Genomic DNA, 20,380 nt, shown 5'->3' with positions numbered 1-20,380 from the left:
TTCAAGGAGGAGGCTATTTTGCTCCCCAGGGGACATTTGGCAATGTCTGAAACATTTTTGATTGTCACGACTTGGGGGAGGGCTGCTACTGGTATCTGGTGGTTAGAGGTCAGGGCTACTGCGAAGCATTCTAACATTCCCCAGGACAGCCTTTCACAACAAAGAGTTATCTGGCCCAAAAGTCAGTAGCGCCATGGTTGATAAACTCTGTTCTAGGGACTAGAGGAATACTTGACACCTTACTTTACAATTGTGCCCAGGGCCAGTCATTCTGATGAGAGGGTAGGGATGGGTCAATTAAAAAACATTATCCCTGCTGAAAAGCCAAATACTACTGTTGGAAAAGAAATTAGAAGTCCTCTATTCTGATCATTCAGCTGATATTTGAATAGTTGCTTCAATAATCTATCAGTGCAGAAGTACATAGCACAGAACACCTCTAACATATCCAGAGGTTGAGAGCCAAATTCAAAGCAGATCATTTTTTTTAAGACTTTTATTTATTTATTTGTCAGAGAGGGAGAGAGAGCATGAGCAGGCAGAGGGAGAAGCAGTCTCCCCACTGAGCAAGGAGCCCGATGTGGGGCTCGATCCCAGGACCCTGGGATCTTGATCTGAGCCGAAGGCAGACACCCAACTGACTGAGCCACCCAGGTGCCCCAAAGCAGCTCATTTTTTGAAAAGTGTTCAGTTTTTTCTCTTTTTTGATCTAAAATTGGCTTCTCTGTAACAAGTAACCACTGGACCCAGCTTCGCTTCTTAGGTTCACAAAGAACAGTTTCTCTTCATCATAATTATCTTTGAGATTTATAAAGACATCAATCCTGTTTCTCCTAGGCCATGACTTTAAGTCCTCTAGCTTTATCTAAAGCATAAGTGTGGGTGTATAGCATTTTCTTTATACGTAAAGGGAACAAATAATTATAATGAAGCAAAACAAATTAAATTATATCTTGGGGGAAAACATTTCAAACAACAAAACTTTATAAAGGCAAGGAAAAACAACCAAGAATCAGTGAAGACAACTCATTAACTTTGGGCAGAACATAGGAAAAGTTTCTGAAAAAAATAAACCAAAGATTCATATGATAAGTAGAATCAAGAATAACATGCAATATAAAATATAAATGAGGGGCACCTGGGTGGTTCAGTCAGTTAAGTGTCTGCTTTGGGCTCAGGTCATGATCCCAGGGTCCTGGGAATGAGTCCCACGTCCGGCTCCCTGCTCAGCGGGGTACCTGCTTCTCCTTCTCCCTCTGCCTGCCGCTCCCCCGTTTGTGCTCTCTCTCTGTCAAATAAATAAATAAAATCTTTAAAAATATACATATATAAATGAAACAAGGCAGAAAGATATATACAAAGAAGGAAAAACAGAAGAAACAGAAGACAACTCCCATTAAGTAAATAGCATCTGAATTTTAAAGAGAAGCAATACACACAGGCTTAGTAGCAAGCTATCCCCAGCCTGAGGCCCTAGGAAATTAATTATACAATTAATTTCTTCTCTCTGAAATTTTTAAAAAAGATTTTATGTATTTATTTATTTGAGAGAGAGAGTGAGTGCACGGGGGGGGGGGGGGGGGGGGGCGGGGCGGGGCAGAAGCAGAGGGAGAAGCAGACCCCTCACTGAACAGGGAGCCCTAGGCGGGGCTCAATCCCAGGACCCTGAGATCATGACCCAAGCCCAAGGCAGATGCTTAACTGACTGAGCCACCCAGGCAACTCCCCCCCCACCCCGCCCAATTTTTATGCAGGGAAAAGCTGGTTAAAATAAACATCAAGGGTGGTGGTTTCTCCTCCTCCTCTTTCCTCCTCCTAGTCCTCCTCCTCTTCTGGGGTTCGGGGTAATGGGGTTGTGGTACAATCAGTGCTCTCCATAAAATGGTGAGCATATGGAAAGTATATGGGAGGGGCTAACAACTAAGGGACAGTTCTACAAATTTGCTTTGGCAACTAGAAGGTTTTTAACACAGTAGTATAACGAAAAAAAATTAGCACCAACTGAAAATGTCTTCTGCCTTCCCCTCTTGCGGAGTGACTGCTCAGTCACCAGTAGCCCAGATTCCCTGTACCCTGGAGAGGGACCTCTGGTCAGTACAGTGCACAGATCCTGTCGTATTTATAGGAAACATGGCCTCACCGGGAGCACACTGGCAACTGTCCTGCTCAACCCATCAATCAAATATTGAACTTGAGGGCGCCTGGGTGGCTCAATCTGTTAAGCATCTGACTTCAGCTCGGGTCATGATTCCGGGGTCCTGGGATCCAGACCCGGATGGGACTTCCTGCTCAGCGAGGAGCCTGCTTCTCCCTCTGTGCCCCCCCTCCCCCATTCGTGCTCTGTCTCTCTCTCTCTCAAATAATGAATAAAATCTTCAAAAAAAAAAAAAAAAAACAAAACCAAAAACCAAGTATCAAACTTGAGGAAGCATGGGCTGGGCAAGCCAAGATGAAGGCCGTGGACACAAAGCAACGCAAAATGGGCCTACACAAGAAAAAGAAATCCAGAAGTCCAACAAGCGAATCTCTTCTCGCTGAGATGAAGAACATCCCAGGCCTGGGTGGCACTGGCAAGAGGCTGCAGGCCAACCAGGCTCCGAATACTCCTGGATCCTTGGGTTTACTGACGTCGGTGGCTCAAGTCCGGGCCCGCACGACAGAGGCCCACCAGGGCGACGCGGAGGGGTCCCCGCGCCTCCCGCCTGCCGGCCGCGGCCGGGGTCCGCGCCACGCGGCGTGCGCCTCGGCCCCGGTGGAACCACTGCAGGGGAGGCATTTGGGCAGCGGCCGCAGCGTGCAGAGCTTCTCCACCTGAACCACTGCCTCACGCCGTTCCCTGGTGGAAAGGCTCTTTGTGAGACCTCCACCGGGGCAGCCGAGAGGCCACGAGATGGCAGCAGAGGACACAGCCCAGGACAGAAACCCTGAACCATTGGCAAAAGCAGATCTTTCATTAGGGAGATATATGGTCAGTTGCCTATAATCTTGTATTCAAGGCCAGAATAAATTTCAAAGAAATGAGGGCAAAATTCATCAGCATGGAGAATTTCCCAACCACCACAGAATTCAGCGGCACATGAAGCCACGTATGAATCGGATATTTCTCCAGGGCTTAAAGCAAGCGATAGGGGTCAAGGCCTTGAAAAACTGACGTCAGCAGGAACCTTGTCACAGTCACTTCTTTCTGTGAAGTTCCAATAGGCCGTAATTCAAGTATAATACGAGTGACTTCCACAGAGGCTGCCAAACTGATGAAGGGGCAGATAAGGGTGGTTGCTGGGAAGCCACGCAGCAGAGCAGAATGCTTTCACGGAGCGTCCAGGGACTCGGGCAGTAGGCAGGGGCGGGGGCAGATAATGAAGATCACAGGACGTGTCAGACAACCTTCACTCGCAGCTGGGGGAGGACGATGCATAGTGAAGGGGCATTAGTAGCCCTGGGACTTAATCTCTGATCTTCTGACTTGTCATCTAATCATCTAATGCTCCTTCCATTATAAACCCCACCCCCAACACCCAGTTGTTACAAGCCAAAATATCTCTAGACGTTGCCAAATAACCCTTAGTGGGCAAAATACCCCTCCCTGAGAATCAATGCCATAGAGAGATACTGATTTAAAAAAAAGGTTAAGTTCGTAATGTTAAACCTCTCTAAGACTCTTGGATTTCAAGAGAGGCCTCAAAGGCCTACAAGAGGTATTGCACACTCAAAACCTGAATTCCTATCATATGTTTGAATAGGAAGAGATTATAATTGAAGGGCGACAGGCTGAATGTGGTCCACAGTTTAAGAAAAATTTGTTCTCAACATTTTAAAATCAGAAGAGTTCACATTTAAAAAGTCAGAATTTCTGAGGTCCCTGAGTGGCTCAGTCAGTTAGGTGTCTGCCTTCAGCTCAGATTATGGTCTCAGGGTCCTGGGACTGAGCCACATGGGACTCCCTGCTTGGTGGGGAAGTCTCTTTTCCCTCTCCCTCTGCCCCTCTCCACTCCCCCCTCCCCCCCATCGCCCAGCTCATGCTCTCTCAAATGAATAAAATTTAAAAATAATTAATTAAAAAGTCAGAATTTCTGACTTGTCTAGGAAAATTGGAACTATGCCAATACCAGGCCCACAGTCCCACATGGCAATAACTGGGTGGAGTTGAGTGGGGGTAAAGTCTTGAAGTAGAATGTGTGTGCTCTAGCTTCCCACAGTTCCCACCAGTCCCTGTTACATCACACCCAATCTGTTTCACTCATTTACACTACTCCTCATCTCTGTAAGCAATTTATTTTCAACTTCTGAAGTGGCCTTAGAGTTTCAAAGTATTTTCCCATGTATGATTTTATTTTAGCCGGGTACTCCAGTAAAGTAGAGAGGATAAATACTATGATTATAATCTCCATGTAAGCAAAATCTACTTCAGAGAGGCTGACTTGCCCAAACCTACACAACAAAACCAGAATCTGAATTTCCCAACTCCTAGTCCTATTATTTTTCAAGGAAAAGTTTCTTTTTTTTAAGACTTTATTTATTTATTTGAGAGAGAGTGAGAGAGAGAACAAGCACATGAGCAGGGGGAGGGGCAGAGGGAGAGGGAGAAGCAGACTCCCCACCTCGCAGGGAGCCCGGACGCGCGACTCCATCGCAGGACCCTGGGATCATGACCTGAGCCAAAAGCACACCCTTAACCAAACAGAGCCACCCAGGTGCCCCTGGAAAAGTTTCTATTAACAACTGCATTTAGTGGTTCAGGGAAAACCGAAGAGGTAGATATGGGCATAAATGCTGGAAAAGATGAGTTCCAATTACTAAACTTTTCAAGAATCACCACAAATGATTAACATTTTTTCTTTTAATATTTCTGCTTCCCTTCTTCTAGTCATTTGAAAAGATTGCCCTTCTAGCGGTCCTGAAGTTGGGTGTGGCTATATGACTTGCTTTGGCCAATGAAAGTGCTATGTGTTCTGTTGAGGCAGAAGCATGGAAGAGCTCATGAACAATTCATGCTTACTTCACACAGGAGTGGGGGGTGGGGACTCTAAGCCTCATGGTGATTTAGGTAGGATCTCAAAATGGTGGAGCTCCATCAGCTTGGGTTCCTGAGTAACTTACAATGAGCAAAGCCCACTGCCAGACTAGACATGTACTGCTGAGACCAACATGTGTGGTTTAAAGCCATTAAGATTTGGGCATTGTTGGGGGGGCCTGGCTGGCTTAGTAGGTAGAGCATGTGACTCTTAATCTCAGAGTTGTGGGTTCAATCCCCATGTGGGTCACAGAGCTTACTTAAGGGGGTAAAAAAAAGATTTGGGCATTGTTACAAAGCATAGCCTAACCTAACCTGACTGATAAGGTTCATTTGTAGGGTCACTGAACTCCAAGAACTAGAATGCAATTCTTAGATTTCTGATCATATCACTAAAAGCTGTTGATCCTATCTAGAAGACAGAGTGAATTGTTGATTTTTTTTTTTACCCCCATTTCCTTATCCACCACCATCTTCTCACTTTGAAGAAAATTATTTTCCGAGTCTTGCACACAGAAGCTCTGCATTATTCCTCCGGCAGTTAGACTGGGAGGAGAAGGGGGAGGCCCAGATCTTGTTTTCTCTATTCAAGAGTCTAATTCCACAACTGTCTCCACCCACTAGTACTCACACAACTTTGTCATAGGGCGACTATTACCACTCCCAAGGTGTCACAAACAGGAGCTCTCCCGCGGGCACCACTGCAATGTCAGGGCAAGGCAGCCAGGCTGCGCTCTTTCCTCACTGATGCCTGGGCTTGGCTAAGTCCGGAGAAGCAGCATTCTCTAGGGAAAGAAGCCTTCTCAAGTGGGAACAAAAATGAGTGTGAGGCGCACACCCATCCCGGGCACTATGTGAATTTGGGGTGAGTTCTCTTAGTACTCCAGCTGTGGTCAATTTCTAGTTTCTCTAGCGGCTAGTAAGCTGCCCGGCTGGTGCTACTGGGTCTCCCAGTTTTCCTGGGCTTTTCGCAAGCCCACTCGAGCTTGTCATCTTTGCACACGTGCAAAGGTCATAAACAGTGGGGGTTGAGCCCAACCAGAGCTTCAGGACCAGACGGCAGCCGGGATCAAGGGTCGGCGGCGCAGCCGAGAGGCTGAGCCTGCGCAGTCCCGCTCCCGCCTTGGAGAGAAAGGGTGGCGGCAACGCGGGCTCGTTACACCGGCGTGCTCGCAAGAGGCGGGAAAGTCTTAGCTCGGGTCGCCGCGTCCCCTCCTCTTCCTGCCCGGTCCACCCGTCTGCCCAGCGAGCCTGTCCTCGTCCGGCACCTGGGCCCCGAGGGAGGGGGACGACAAGGGCCCCGGGCTTCTGACTCATCATCTCCAACCCCTTTCTCGCGCGCGCTCCAAGTCTCAGGACTTTGGATTTGGGCTCTGGGGGTGGGTGGGGGGGCGCGGCGGCAGCATTTGGGAAACCCAGCCCTGCCGAGGGCCAGCCCCCAGCCCGTGCCCGTCCCCGAAGCTGCCAGAGGGAGGCCCGTGGCCCCACAGTCAGCTCTCGTTGCCGTGGGTGGGGCGGCGGCGCCCCCGCGCAGGATAACCCGCCTGGCGCCTCCCCGCACGCGGGGCCAGTGGTCGCGTCCGAGGAAACTCTCGGCTAGGCCCCGACTTCCAGCGCCTCGCGTCACTCAGCCGATGCACAGCGCCCCCATCCCGGAGGGAAGGCTCTTTATTTCCCATCAGGCCACGGGGCAGCGGGGGCAGCCCGGGACTTGTAGTCTTCGCTAGAGTAGACAGGAACCGGATCGAAGGGAGGAAAAACTAAAGCACCCGTGAATTGATTGCCGAGAATGGGCTTGTACGGGACCCCGGGCTTGGAGCGGATGGGCTTGTGAAAGGTGGAAAGAAGAGAAATAAGTGAGATGAGGCAGATGTGAAGCTGTATGGGGAGGCGACGGGTAGGGAGGGGAAGGATGGAAGGGAGGAAGGGGGTACAGCTGAAAGTTGGTTTAAGGATGTCCTGCAGGAGGGCAGCTTTCCAGGGCAATGAGGCGAGGGAAGACTCTGGTTCAGGTATAGCTAGGGGTAGCGGGGAAGGGAAGAGCAAGGGGCCTAGTCTGCATGAAAACTGAAGGCGCTCCTCCGGACTTCATGTAGGTCTCAGAGGACTCCATCTAGCTTCTGAGTTCTGTGGAGTGGGGGCAGGAGGGTCTGGAGAACGCTCCTATCGGGTTAGTGGAGCAGGACTTGTCTGCCTCCGCTTGCCAGCTCACTCATTTGTTGCATTTGCTGTGCTAGCCACTGTAGGACCATTCTCCAAGGCAGCAACTTCCTCCAACTCAGAGAGACCCTAAAAGCCAGACAGTTGTGAGGGGAGCAAACTGTAGGGGTGAGAAAGGAGGAATCCCAGACAGAAACAACTTCCTCCTTTTCTTCCATTTTTTCTTGTTCCCATAGTTCATCCGATATTTAGGCAGCTTCCTAATGCTCTCCCGCATTTTTAGTCTCAGCCATTTAGATACCCAGTTCCCTCTTACTCAACACTACCGAAGAAATGTCTAAAACCAGAAAACCAGTTTCCGCTACGACCCCTTCTCTCCCTCCGCCCCCACTAATCCCATTATTTTCTCTTAAGTGCCACTGACCACAATAGCCAGTAAAAAAATCAGCTGCTAGCTCACTGCTCCATACTTTCCTCCATGCCCTGAATACCTCCTCGAGCTCCTGGTAGTGCAGACTCTGGCTCCTGCAGCATCCTGGCTTCCTCTGGCTCAGCAGGAATAGCGAGTATGCAGAGACCAGCACTCCCCCTAGGGTGAAGGCCTCAGTGCTGAGCTCCACCACCAGCAAGCCAGCCAGCTGCGGGTAGACAGGGCTGAGGATGCTACAGGGAAACTGTTTGCCCCTGCCCCTTTCCCTCTTCATCTCCTCATCCTCCCGCCTTCTCCTTTATTCACCCATACCTGGGAAGGGGCAGCTGGGGCAGGCCCCAAGGCTGTCTTCATCACCTCGACCACCACCACGATAAAGCCCAAGATCAGACTGAAGATGTTGAGTATCATCATGGCCTGCACCTGCCAGTGAGCCAATTCAGCCCTGCCCAGCCTAGGGGACTCATTGCCACCCCAAGCCCCACCTGCAGCCTAGCCCCAAAACAAAACTCAGCTCCTATTCCTCCACCTCCAAACAGGGCCATGAGCCCTCTGATTCCTTGCTTTCCCTCCTCAGTTTTTGAGTCCAGTCAGGGGCAGAGAGCTGGAAGGATTAGTTAACATTTAGTCACTTCCTGGGCTGATTGGTTTGTGTGCGTGGACGTGTGTGCATGTGTGTGTGTGGGGGTGGTGGTGGTGGGAGAACAGTGCTGCATTCTCTTCCCCTCCTACCTTCCAGAGGCGGGGTGCTCTGCGCAGCTCAAGGGTGACAATCCCAGTGAGGAGACCCTGAATGGTGAGAAAGGCAAGTGTTGAGCTCTGGCCCCATTAAGGAGGGGCCTCCAGGACCTTCCTTCCACCCTTCCTTGTGGTGGGTCTTACCAATGCTCCAGGCCCAAGTGGCAGTGCTGTGGCCATGTGACAAGCAGAGTTCAGGCAGGCAACGGAGACAGCAAAGGGCACCACGCCCACTGCCAGCCATAGCTGACTCACCTGGAGGCCAGACACAGGGTAGTTGAAGGGGATACAGAGATCAGCAATTGGGAGGAATGCACGTTGGCAGAAAGTAGTCAACCAAGGGCAAGTGAGGGAATGGGATATTATTTAATTTTTCTGTCTCATGTCCAAGTTTGGTTACTTACCTATGTGTTTTCCCCACACGATGGAAGCTAATTGGGGATTAAGGGTCTTGCTTCATTAGTCTATGCTTTCTCCACCCTCCTCCCACTCAGAGGCTAGCACAGTTTCAGGCACGGAGTAGGTGCTCCCTAAACACGGATAGAATTGAATTGGGGTGCAATTGGACATGCTGAAGGTTGGGGTGGGGCAGCCTGGCCTCACCGCCAGCACCAAGAGGTGCCCACTCTGCCTGTGCCTTGCCCAGTGCTGTAGTTTTTCCAGACGAAGCTTGGGTCTCTTCTGCTCCCACTGAGCAGCTTTCTCCTCCATGGCTCCCTTGATCACTGGAGTTCAGTGCTTCCTAGGCTGGGAGAAATGCATTATGGCACCTATCAGGGGATAGGACATGCAGAAACATCTCTTTCCGCTGTCCCTTTGCCCACTTCCAAAATCCAGGGAGTTGAGGCTCAGGGCCTCAGACCTACCTAGTCTGAAGGTGCTACTCCAAAGGGATGGGACCCAGCCAAGCCTGGAGCTCCTGGCAGGGTCCGGTAGCTCAGAGCAGACGACGACAAACTTGTTTTGGCAGAGACAGGCTGTCAGGGCCGGGTGTGGTGGGGCAAAGGTCCCCATTGAGAGCCTAAGGATCCAGGGAGTGGCCATGGGCAGACACCAGCCTCAGTTCATTCCATAAGACCGCCCAGCCCTGCCTTGCTCTGTCCCTCTTTCCCGTTGCCGCCCTCTCTGCCCATCCGGGGTCCTCTTCTGATTGCTCACCTCATCCCAATGGACACTACCACCCTGGGGTCCCAGTTTTCCCCCATTTCCGTCTAATCTTTCTCCTTTTTTTGTTTCCACCTCAGATTACCTGCTGTTCCCTAGGGAAATCCCATGGTACTGTCTGAATTGGTCCCCTGTCATTACCACTTGCAGTGTTGTCTCAAGACCAGGCAAGGTTTAATTCCCCTGGCTTCCTGTCTCTCACTTCTGGACAGTTTCTCCTCTCTTCTTCCTTTCTTGAAGGATTTACTCTGGATTGGACACGAAGTAGATTAGAGTGGGGATTTTTTAATGTTATGGTGTTAACTTGCAGCAAGATATGTATAGAAAATAGTCCTCAAATGGTCAGTCTTGGGAAGGACACTACCGCACCAAAGGATATTTTTGAGAGATACAGGTTGCCTTGCAGTCAGGCTGACTTGGACTAGAATCTCAGTTCTGTCACTTTCCCAGCTGTGTGACCTTGGATACATTATTCTACCTATTTGAACCTCAGTTTGTTCAAACTGAGTGATAAAAACGGGGCTAATAATATGACTGTGAGGGGTTGTTGGACTCACGGTGGGCACTTAATAACCATCGGTGGTGCAGTGAGGTCACACTGATGTGCCTGATGCCCATATATTAAAGGCTTATTCAGAAGCTAAGCTGGGGACATCTGTTTCTACAGTAAGAAGCAGAACCAGCTGGGCCCGAATATATACTCTATGGATCAAACATAGGAAAGGTGCAGAGCCCGAGATCTGGAGAAAACCAGACCTATGTTCAAATCCAAGATCTACCGGGGTGACCTAGGGCAAGTTGCTTAATCTCTCTGTTTCCTTATCTATAAAGGGAAGTTAATAATACTGATCTCAATACAATACTCAAGGGGTTGCCTTGAGTATTAAAAGAGAAAATGCAATGAACTAGCTCAGCCCGGTACCTAGCACTTAAGTGCTCAATAATTGTTAGTGACTATTATCATTATTATTACTGAAGGTATTAGAAGACTGAGCCAGAAGACTTCTGGGAGTTAGTACTGACAGGCAGGGTCCTGGGAGGCAAGTGGTCCTTTGTAAGACCCTTCCGTCCTGCTTCGTGCTGGGCCAACACTCATTGGAGCACTGTGTCCACTCTTCTTTCCTGGGGAGTGGGAATCACATTTCTCCAGAAGTTGTGTGTCTACTCCTGCCTCAGTCCCCATGTGCATTAATTTTATTTGGTGGCCATGGCCTGGCAGAATGTGAAATGTTCGGCTTGCTCTGAGGATCCCTGAGCTGGTAGGCCAGTGGAAAGAGACTCTTTAGCTTTATTTTCCTTACCTGTAAATGCAGACTGATTATATTTCAGAATGTTATTGCAAGGATTCTATACTATTAAATAAATGAACAGGCATTCCGTCAATATTGATTAAATCTGAATATACTACTTACAAATTTGTAGCCCCTGTCTAGATTACAATCTGCTCATGGGAGGGTACTACAAGCCCCTCATCTGCTCATCCCCCACAGTGCTAAGCATAGTGCCTGGTACTCGGTAAGCAATTAGTAAATATTTGTTGTATGGAAGAGCCATTAAAGTGACTTAGGGAATGGAAAAGAGAATTCGAGAGGAAGGAGTAGGATTTGTTTATCAAGAACAGAAAGGACCGAAGAGTAACTTTAATAATGTTTCTTATACGGCAGACATTAACTATCTCTATTATCGCCCCTCCTCCTCCTCCCCAAAAAGAGAGACAGAAATTGTAAGGGAGAGGCTTTGAGATAAAACCCCAGGAAGAACTTCCCGAGTCTGTGCATGTTGGGGCAGAAAGAGCGGCAGAGCCAACTCCTTCCCTGGTATGTCCGGGTTTAGGGTGGGAGGGGCAGTCCGGCTTGGAGGCTGGGGGAAGGACGAGATGACCTTTCAAAATCTCTTCCAGTCTCCTGTTGGAATCGTCTGTGCGTCCCACCCCCGCTCACTCCCTCCCTCCCTCCGACAGCGCCCCCCGTCTCCAAACTGCCCGTACCCCGCCCCTGGCGGCCGCCTCTCGCGGCTCCCGGGGTCCCTAGCTCCCTGTCCCCGGAGCCAGAGCCCCGCTCCCGCTCCCGCGCGGCTCCCAGCCCCGCCGCGCCGCCCCCCGCATGCTAATGGCCGGGCCGCCTCCCGCCGCACACAATGCGGGCCAGGGCCGGGGGCGGGGGACCGGGGAGGGGGCGGGGGCCGGGCCGGGGGCGGGGGGGGCCGGGGCCCGGCGCATCTCCCCCGGCCCCACGTAACGCTGACGCCCGCGCCGCCGGCCCGCCGCCCGCCGCCGCCGCCGCCGCCGCCGCCCGCTCCGCCGCCGCCCGCCCGGGGCTCGTGAGTAGCCGCTCCCCCCACTCCCGGCCCCCCCCCTCCGCCACCCGGCCCCCGCCCCCGGCCCCCTCCCCCCCACCCGGAGGGGGGGCCCGCTCCGCGCGCCCGGCTCGGAGCAGGTGCAGGGGGCGGGGGCGGGGGAGGGGCGCCGGCTCGGCCCCAAGCAAACTTCGCCCAGAGCTCCTGGGGGGGCGGGGTGGGGGCGGCGGCCTCGGGAGCCGAGAGAGCTGGGGGGCCTCGAGGGAGGGGGGGCCAGGTGGGGGAGCCTGGAAAGCGGACACCAAAGGGGAAAGGCCAGCGGGTGGGGGGGGGCGCGGACGTCTTTGTAGGGGCCCGAAGGCAGGGCGCGAGGGGCCTGGGGGTGCAGGGCGGCCGAGCCGGGAGCCAGAGTGGATGAGCGCCCCCCGGCTCAGGTAGGGCTGATAGAAGAGGGGGAAGGGACCCAAACTCTCCCGGAGCGGGGGTGGGGGAGGGGAGAGGATGGGGGGTGCTTCCCTCTCTGCGTCCCAAACAAAGTGTCACAAAGAGCTCGGCCGGCGGCAGCGGCGGAGGCGGCTGCAACTCAGCTTTTGTTCTCCCGGCCGGGGTAGCTGAGCCCTGGCCTCCCAATCTCCCAACCCTGCCCCCCATCATCCTTCTAGCTTATCTTCCCCGGGAGGGGACTGGGGTGCTGCTGGAAGAATCTCTTGTGCAGGATCACAGGTCCTGCCCTACTTGCCAACCTACTTCTGGGAGGGAGATTTTCCTAGAGGCTCTCCTGCCCACCCCCCACCCCCTAATCTGAGGACTGAGGCTCATATGGGTGCTAAGACTCTGACCTTTCTAGGGTCAGCTCCAGTTAAGGGGACTTAAGGCTGGTGCCGTGCCCCCTCCCCCAAATCAAGGTCCTCTAGAACTTTCAGAAGAGGGGTCAAGTTGGGACATGCCTGTGGAATAAGATCCACCATGGTGGGGTGGCAGTAGGTCAGCAGGTGTATCTTCCACTTGTCTCCTGCTGCACATTTGGAGTCAGTGACTGAGGTGCCGTGCCCCCAAATCAGGACAGTGAGGATGGAGGGAAGGAGGCTTTACCAAGAACTCAGTGTAAAAGATGGACATGCTGTGATGTGGGGTCAGTTTAGAGGAACTCCCTGAGCAGTGAGGTTCAGAGGGCCATGGAGAGGAGACCATAAAAGTGAGCTACTGACACGTGCTTGTGATAAAAGTGGTCTTGACTCTAGACCACCTAAGAAGCCCCCTTTCTTTCTTACCTCATCTTGTGCAGCGTTAATTGTAATTGGTAGCCGACTTCCGAGGTGTGGGATTCTTAACAGAGGGAAGAACATCAAGTATTAGAAATGACCAGTGACAGAGGCTTAGCCACAACTGTACCTCAGAAGTCCTGAATCCTTGCCCCTTACACTTTGACCCTAAAAACTTTTGAACCACAGGTTTGAGGGACAATCTTTGAGGTCCTTCAGGCAGCAGATGCTTCTGTGTACCCGTCCTTATTTCTAAGTCTTCTCACCAACCCTTCCAGCCCTCCCTAACGCAGTAAGATTTGACGGTCCACATCCCCTTCCCCGCCAGCTTTTCTAGCACATAAAAATAATTGGCCAGTTGCTTTGGAACGATTTCCGATCCCTATCCCTGGCTCTGTATCCCTATAGGACCCAAAGAAGGACCAGATAACCCCTGATTCCCGGTGGGGGTGGAAAGTAGGTCATTACTACTGTCTGGCCAAGTCTCGTGGATGGTGTTTAGGGCCTAACTCTAGAAAACTCTGTGATTATTGCCCACAGGCAATACATGCATGCTGTGGGGTCCAAGCCAGTTCATAGATCTTGGACCCTGTGGGTGCTCTCTCCTGTTGAAAACAAAACAAAACAAAACAAAACAAAACACTCATGGGATCAGGTGCGTGGGGCCTCCTTTGGTGTGGAGATGATTCAGGAGGTCTTGACTGGGCCTGGGAAGGTGTCTAAGTGGGTTTTGTTGGTTTGAGGCTACCCTCTAGGGAAACTTTCCCTGCTTGGGAATTCAGCTTCAATTTAGGCCTCCTTGTATATCACTTTTTTTCATCCTGGAAAATGCTATGTGCAAAGTAGTTCTTTTGTTTTTGTTTTGTTTTGGCGGAGGACGCTTTGCCCTGTTCCTACTCTACTAGCTTCATATGTGAGGTCAGCCTCCCGTGAGGTATTTTGCTTGCTGTCCTACAGGCAGTTTTAGGGGCCCTAGAATCTTCTCAGAATCAGAATATGTGCCCATAGGTTAGTCAGCTATGACCATGCAGTATTCCCAGCCTCCCCCCTCCTCCCCCACCATCTGCTTCCTCTGAATATACCAGATTGGCTGTACACCAGGATGTTCCGGGAATCCCCAGGAGAGCAACAGAATGTGATGGACCCAAATACGATGCCTCAGTAACTCATTCCAGGATGTACAAACTGTAACTGTCAGGACACTCCTTATAGCTAATTAAAATTCTTCTAGTTACATCTATTTTCTATTACATTTATCTATTTTCAGTGACATCTAAAAGGCCAAAATAATCCCTCTGGTACCACAGTTCTCCCCCCCCCCCCCCCCGTGGTTCCCAGATAGGAATTTAAAAAAAATCCTCCAGCTTTTCTCAGTGCTTTATCTGTGGTGCTAAAATGGCAAATGTGGCCCCTCTAGGACTTCTAGCTCTTTCTATGGTACCGAGGTGGCCAAAGTGGCTCCTCTGGTAGCCCACTGCACTCTCCATGGTACTGAAGGGATGACCATTTGTTTTTAACATCTCTCTGGGGTCCAGAAGAGTCCTGTGACTCAGAACCACAAATTTTCAAGCTGGAAGGGACCATCAATATAAATTAGTCCAACCTCCTTATTTTACAGATGAGTAAACTGGGAGGTTAAGTGATTTACTGAAGGTTGCAGGGCTATTAATAGACTAGGCCCACAATAGCCTTGCACTCCTCAGCCCTACTCTTTAATTCACCTTTCATGACACTACTCACAGAGCCTAGCTGGGCTCTTGGTCTCAGGAAAGGGGTTTGTTTGGAGGATCCAGAAGATGACAGTGGATGCCCTAATTTGGAGCTACAGAAATACAAATATTAAACGTGGTGGTGGAGGTTGTTTAGTGACCCTTGGATGAGGACACTTTGTCAATCAACCAACCTCCTGTTAATAAAATTCCCTTAACCCAGATTTCACATGTAACAGGTACCTGCCCCTTCATGGAGTCTTACCGTATTCACATTCATTAAATGTCAAAAATTAAAGAAGCCTTGGACCTCCAGAGCCTTTTCTCTTCGCTGATAAACAGTGCTGACTCCTGGCACAGTTCTCTTCTGTTAAAGATCCTTAAGCAAAGTAATGCTTGAGTCCTTTTCTTTCTCAGTAACCCATTTCAGTTTCACAAAGCCTATTGTAAGGAAGTTCTTTATATCTCAAATATTCTTTCTATCTCAGGCAAAAAAATAGGTTAGGCCCACATTCATCTAGTGTCGACCAGATACAATTCTAAATGTAAGCTAGGCTGGCTGACTTCTCCTCGGGCTCCCCAGGCCTATTTCCATGAATGTTAATTCTGGGGTTGCTTCTAAGTCCTAATGCTAACCTCTGCAGCTTAGAATCAGGAGAGCCCCCCCCCCCCCCGCCCCAATCTTCTCAGTGCTCTTCTCTTTCCTCAGAACTGGAGCTCTGCACATCCCAGGCCCAGGGAATTTCAGCCTGGAGAATTTTAACCCTTTCCTGCTCAGAGCATGTGCTGAGCCCCTATCTGTGCAGATGGCCCAGCCCCGCCCCCCGTCCCTCACTCCAGCCTCTTGAGCTCAGAGCCAGTGTAATCCTCCTCTTGTGTGAGGGAGCCTCTCCCCTGCAGAGAGGAGGAAAGCCTGCCTCGGAACAGCCCTGGACAAAGGGGCTGAGATGCCCCATCAAACTGCAGGCTCCAAGGTTTGAAACATGGGGATGAATCCTATCTGGTATTTGCAGTTTTTAACCCCTTCCCCAGGCCAGGAGCACCCCTTAACTTCCACTCCTCCCCCAACTCTCTCTTCATTCCCTCTCCCTCTGGCTCTCTCCCCCTTCATGCCCCTCCCCCTCTGTCTGTCTCCAGACTCTCTGCTGCTGGGAGGTGTTTCTCTCCCATGCATGAATGAGTCTCTGTAATGAATGGAAATGAATGGATCAGGAATCCAGGCGGAGGGAGGGAGAACGAGGGGGAAGAGACAGAAAGACAGGATAAGGGCAGAAGGAAGGACTGTGGAGTGTGGAAGGATGTTTGGCTGGCGGGTCAGTTAGGGGTCTGAGAGCAACTGGTCTCACTTGGACAACTGGGGAGCATGGCAGGCCCACCCCGTTTGCTCATTAAGCTGCACAGCCTAACTTAAACGAGAGAGGGGTATACTGTGATGGTTTCTACCACCAGGGGGTGGTGGTGGTGGTGGTGATGATGGTGGTGGTTTTGGACTAGGCATTTAAAATGAATAATTTGGGGGAAGACATCTGGGTTATCAGGGAGCCTGTGGGCTGGGCAAATCAAGGAGTACAAATTTTGAAGACGGCAGCCCCCTCCTGTCTCAGGGTGCAAGGAAGGGTAATGAAGGGACAGGTTGCAGGAGTAGGGGCTGCTAAGAGTATGGGGTTGGGGGTGCCTCTTTCCACTGCTGAAAACCAGGGCTCATCTTTCCCTCCAAACCTGTCTCTCTTGCTTTAGCTCTTCAGCACCTGTTGCCTTCACTAGCAGCTTTTCCTCCTCCTCTTCCCTGCACTCCCCAGAACCAAAGAATGTGAAGGGGGTCCATGGAGGTGAGTGAAGAAGCCCTGGCCTGAACCAACCAGCAAGTACTTAACAATTATACTCCTTCCCCTCCCTACCCCTCTTAGAAGTTATGCCTGTGGCCCCAACAGCTCAATTCCCATTCATATCCCACTTCCCCAAGGTGAGTGGGAAGGGCACTCGGTGTTCCTGATCCAGGCCCCAGCCCACCCTCCCTCGAGTTCTTCTGGCCTTCCACGCCCTTGCTTTCCCCACAGCTGTCCCTTCTCCATCCCTTGCTCTACTCAGGTCTTTCTCCACAGGGCTCACGTCCCCGCGCCCCGGGCGGCCACTTAGCGCCCTCGCCGCCCGCCTTCGACGGCGAACTGGATCTGCAGCGCTACTCCAACGGGCCAGGCGTGAGCGCCGGGTCTCCAGGGATGGGAGCGGTGGGCTGGTCCGAGAGTCGTGCAGGCGAAAGGCGCTTCCCCTGCCCTGTATGCGGGAAGCGCTTCCGCTTCAACTCTATCCTGGCTTTGCACCTGCGGGCGCACCCAGGCGCCCAGGCCTTCCAGTGCCCGCACTGCGGCCACCGTGCAGCGCAGCGTGCCCTGCTACGCTCGCATCTGCGCACGCACCAGCCCGAGCGCCCGCGTAGCCCCGCCGCACGCCTGTTGCTGGAGTTGGAGGAGCGCGCGCTACTGCGCGAGGCCCGGCTGGGGAGAGCCCGAAGCTCAGGGGGCATGCAGTCCACCCCTGCCACTGAGGGCCTGGCGCGGTCCCAGGCTCCTTCGTCGTCCGCCTTCCGTTGCCCCTTCTGCAAAGGCAAGTTTCGCACCGCGGCGGAGCGCGAACGCCACCTGCACATCCTGCACAGGCCCTGGAAGTGCGGCCTGTGCAGTTTTGGCTCCAGCCAGGAGGAGGAGCTGCTGCATCACAGCCTGACGGCCCACGGAGCTCCTGAGCGTCCCCTGGCGGCCAGCTCGGCTGCACCCCAGCCTCAGCTTCCACCCCAACCTGAACCTAGCTCAGTCCCAGAGTCTGAGCCGGAGCCTGAACGTGAGGCAGCCCCCGCCCCCGCTCCTGCCGCTCCCGAGGAGCCCCCCGCGCCCCCGGAGTTCCGCTGTCAAGTGTGTGGCCAGAGCTTTACGCAGTCCTGGTTTCTGAAGGGCCACATGCGCAAGCACAAGGCCTCCTTCGATCATGCGTGTCCCGTGTGTGGCCGCTGCTTCAAGGAGCCCTGGTTCCTTAAGAACCACATGAAGGTGCACGCCAGCAAGCTGGGCCCGCTGCGTGCCCCGGGGCCTGGTTCCGGGGCTGCCCGGGCCCCCCCGCCTCCTGACCTGGGCCTGCTGGCCTATGAGCCGCTGGGCCCCGCGCTCCTCTTGGCCCCGGCGCCCACTCCCGCTGAGCGCCGTGAGCCTCCGAGCCTCCTGGGCTACCTGAGCCTGCGAGCTGGCGAGGCCCGGCCCAATGGTGAGGGTGCCGAGCCTGGGGCTGGCCGCAGCTTCGGAAGCTTCCGCCCATTGCCCTCCGCTCTCCCGGCCCGGGCTCGCCGGCATCGCGCCGAAGAGCCAGAGGAGGAAGAGGAGGTGGTGGAGGCGGAGGAGGAGACCTGGGCCCGCAGCAGGGCGTTGGGCCCTCTGGCTTCACTGCACCCGCGCCCAGGCGAGGGGCCAGGGCACTCTGCGCCTGCTGCGGGGACCCAAGCAAGGTCCACCGCCACGCAGGGTATGTAAGGGGTCTTTTCCCTCCAAGGTTTCCACATTCTGGGCCCATCTGATGCCACCACTGCCCTCCTGTCCCCTCCTCTTTAAAAAGGACCTATCTCTTAATTCTCGATTTTTTTTTTTTCCACCCCTGGAGGCCACTTTTCAAGGGCATAGCACAACTCACAACAAATCCAACCCCTCAGGTTCCCTCAAACATACTGTTTCCTTCTGGGGCCCTGAGGGGAAGCAATCCTAAGGAGTGGGTGTGGGGCGCATGGCCCTGATAGGGTTAGGGCAAAGGGCCTTTTTGACTTCCCTTAACGTGTGTGTTGCAGAAGAGAATGGGCTATTGGTTGGAGGGACCCGGCCTGAAGGGGGCCGGGGAGCCACAGGAAAGGATTGCCCCTTCTGTGGAAAATCTTTCCGCTCTGCGCATCACCTTAAAGTGCACCTGCGAGTGCACACAGGTGAGGGGGGCAGCCTCTGGGGTGCGGAGGGACCTGGAGGGCGGGAAGAGACCTGAGAGAGCTACCGGAAACGCAGCTTCAGATTGGCCAGTTGAGATGGGGGAACGCTGCTCTGTTGAATGAGACGGGGTGGGGGTGGCAGTGTGTTTTTCTGGTCCAGAGGCGCTTGTACAGAGAGCGAAATGCGGGTGGGGGCGGGTGGTGATCGTGCCTCTGTGACCCTGTCGCACCCCTTTCTCCAGGCGAGCGCCCCTACAAGTGTCCGCACTGCGACTACGCGGGCACCCAGTCTGGCTCGCTCAAGTATCACCTGCAGCGCCACCACCGAGAGCAGAGGAGCGGGGCGGGCCCCGGACCACCCCCGGAGCCGCCACCCCCTTCCCAGCGGGGTTCGGCACAGCAGTCGGGAGCCAAGCCGGCTCCGCAGCCTGCGACCTGGGTAGAGGGCGCGGCGAACCCCCGGCCTCCTTCGAGTGCGGCGCCGGGGTCCCGTCGGAAGCCCGCCAGTCCCGGGAGGACCCTGCGCAACGGGCGAGGCGGTGAGGCCGAACCCCTGGACCTGTCCCTGCGGGCGGGGCCGGGAGGCGAGGCTGGGCCGGGGGGTGCCCTCCACCGATGCCTCTTCTGCCCCTTCGCCACTGGAGCCCCTGAGCTCATGGCCTTGCACCTGCAAGTGCACCACAGCCGCAGGGCTCGGGGCCGCAGGCCGCCCCAGGCCGACGCGTCTCCGCCCTACGCCCCTGCACAATCGGGAGAGACCCCTCCCAGCCCTCCGCAGGAAGGGGAGGAGGGCCCCGGGCTGTCGAGATCGGGAGAGGCGGGGCTGGGGGGACAAGAACGGTAGGGAGCCCTCTTAGGGGCGGTTAGCTTAGTGAGCTCACCCCGCGGGAGCGGGGGAGCGCTAGAGGTAGTTGGGTAGAGCAGCCAGCAGGGGGCAGCGTGGGACCCATATCCCAGCCCCAGGCGGACCAGAGGTGGAGGGGGTGGAGGGCGTGGCGGGCGTAGGAGGGTGGGCGGGCGCTACCCACCCAGCCCAGGGGAGAGTCACAGTGCCTTAGAAGTGGCAGGGGTGAGGATCAAAGAACGGGGTCCCAGGGCTGGCAGAGGGTTGTGTCCCTGTTGAGGAGCCGCTCTGCCAGTCTTTGCTGGTCCATAGGCGTGAGAGTTTATTTTTGTACAATGGGTGGGGGTGGGGGGCACTGTACCCTTCTAGCCCCTTCAGGGGCCCTGTAGACGTCGCTATTTTTGGTACGATTCCTGTCATCCCTGTCGCAGAGTTGTGTCCCCAATAAACAGGTGTCTTGAGGCACAGGGCGCTGTGTCTGTCTGCCTATGTCCTGTCCTCCTTGGAGGTTTTGTCGGAAATACTTCTGCAGGCGCTTAGTGATCACCCAAAGAGCTTAACGAGGAATGAGAAATCTTGGGCTTTACCCCCAGACTTCGGCTTCTGTAGCTCTGGGGATGGGCCCAGGAATTAGCATTTAGCAAGCAGCCTAGGGGACTCTCACGCCCTGTGGTCTGAGGACCTCATCCTGAGAAGTGCTGGACTGTGCTGGATCCAGCTTGAGGGTGACCACCTCAGCCTCCGGAAGTGGGTGCAGTGGGACAGGAGGAACTTGGCAGAGTGCATTGAGCCTCCGAGAGCCACCGTGG

At 53.7% G+C, this 20,380-nt stretch overlaps 3 protein-coding genes across 13 annotated transcripts in view; 2 read left to right on the top strand and 1 right to left on the bottom strand.

The window, feature by feature from the left end:
- RNASE13 (ribonuclease A family member 13 (inactive)) overlaps positions 1–20,380 on the top strand; it is a 120,104-nt gene that overhangs the window by 42,079 nt on the left and 57,645 nt on the right. The window lies entirely within an intron of this gene.
- On the bottom strand, positions 1,586–9,560 carry TMEM253 (transmembrane protein 253). 2 transcript variants are annotated; one of them, XM_045900484.3, is made up of 7 exons: positions 9,206–9,548; positions 8,943–9,086; positions 8,484–8,594; positions 8,334–8,390; positions 7,914–8,024; positions 7,663–7,809; positions 1,586–7,300 (listed from the first exon to the last, which is right to left on the bottom strand). In XM_045900484.3, exons 2-7 carry the CDS (start codon positions 9,048–9,050, stop codon positions 7,220–7,222), a joined length of 615 nt encoding a protein of 204 aa, XP_045756440.1. In that variant the 5' UTR covers positions 9,051–9,086; positions 9,206–9,548; the 3' UTR covers positions 1,586–7,219. The 2 variants fall into 2 exon arrangements, with proteins under 2 accessions (XP_045756440.1, XP_045756439.1); XM_045900483.3 differs by having other exon boundaries at positions 1,586–7,809; positions 9,206–9,560.
- On the top strand, positions 11,265–20,060 carry ZNF219 (zinc finger protein 219). 5 transcript variants are annotated; one of them, XM_064570764.1, is made up of 5 exons: positions 11,265–11,320; positions 16,507–16,598; positions 16,858–18,279; positions 18,596–18,727; positions 18,970–20,060. In XM_064570764.1, the coding sequence occupies exons 1-5, from the start codon at positions 11,280–11,282 to the stop codon at positions 19,569–19,571; spliced, it is 2,289 nt and encodes a 762-aa protein (XP_064426834.1). In that variant the 5' UTR covers positions 11,265–11,279; the 3' UTR covers positions 19,572–20,060. The 5 variants fall into 5 exon arrangements, with proteins under 5 accessions (XP_064426834.1, XP_045756419.1, XP_064426835.1 ...); XM_045900463.3 differs by lacking the exon at positions 11,265–11,320 and adding an exon at positions 11,766–11,822 and having other exon boundaries at positions 16,872–18,279; XM_064570765.1 differs by lacking the exon at positions 11,265–11,320 and adding an exon at positions 12,198–12,232.

The sequence above is a fragment of the Mirounga angustirostris genome, unplaced genomic scaffold (genome assembly GCF_029215605.1).
Source record: "Mirounga angustirostris isolate CCGP_5_RB_7025 unplaced genomic scaffold, mMirAng1.0.hap1 SCAF_9, whole genome shotgun sequence".
In the NCBI taxonomy this organism is placed as follows: domain Eukaryota; kingdom Metazoa; phylum Chordata; class Mammalia; order Carnivora; family Phocidae; genus Mirounga; species Mirounga angustirostris.
The sequence above is the reverse complement of the archived record's forward strand: the minus strand, read 5'-3'. Positions and strand labels throughout refer to the sequence as shown.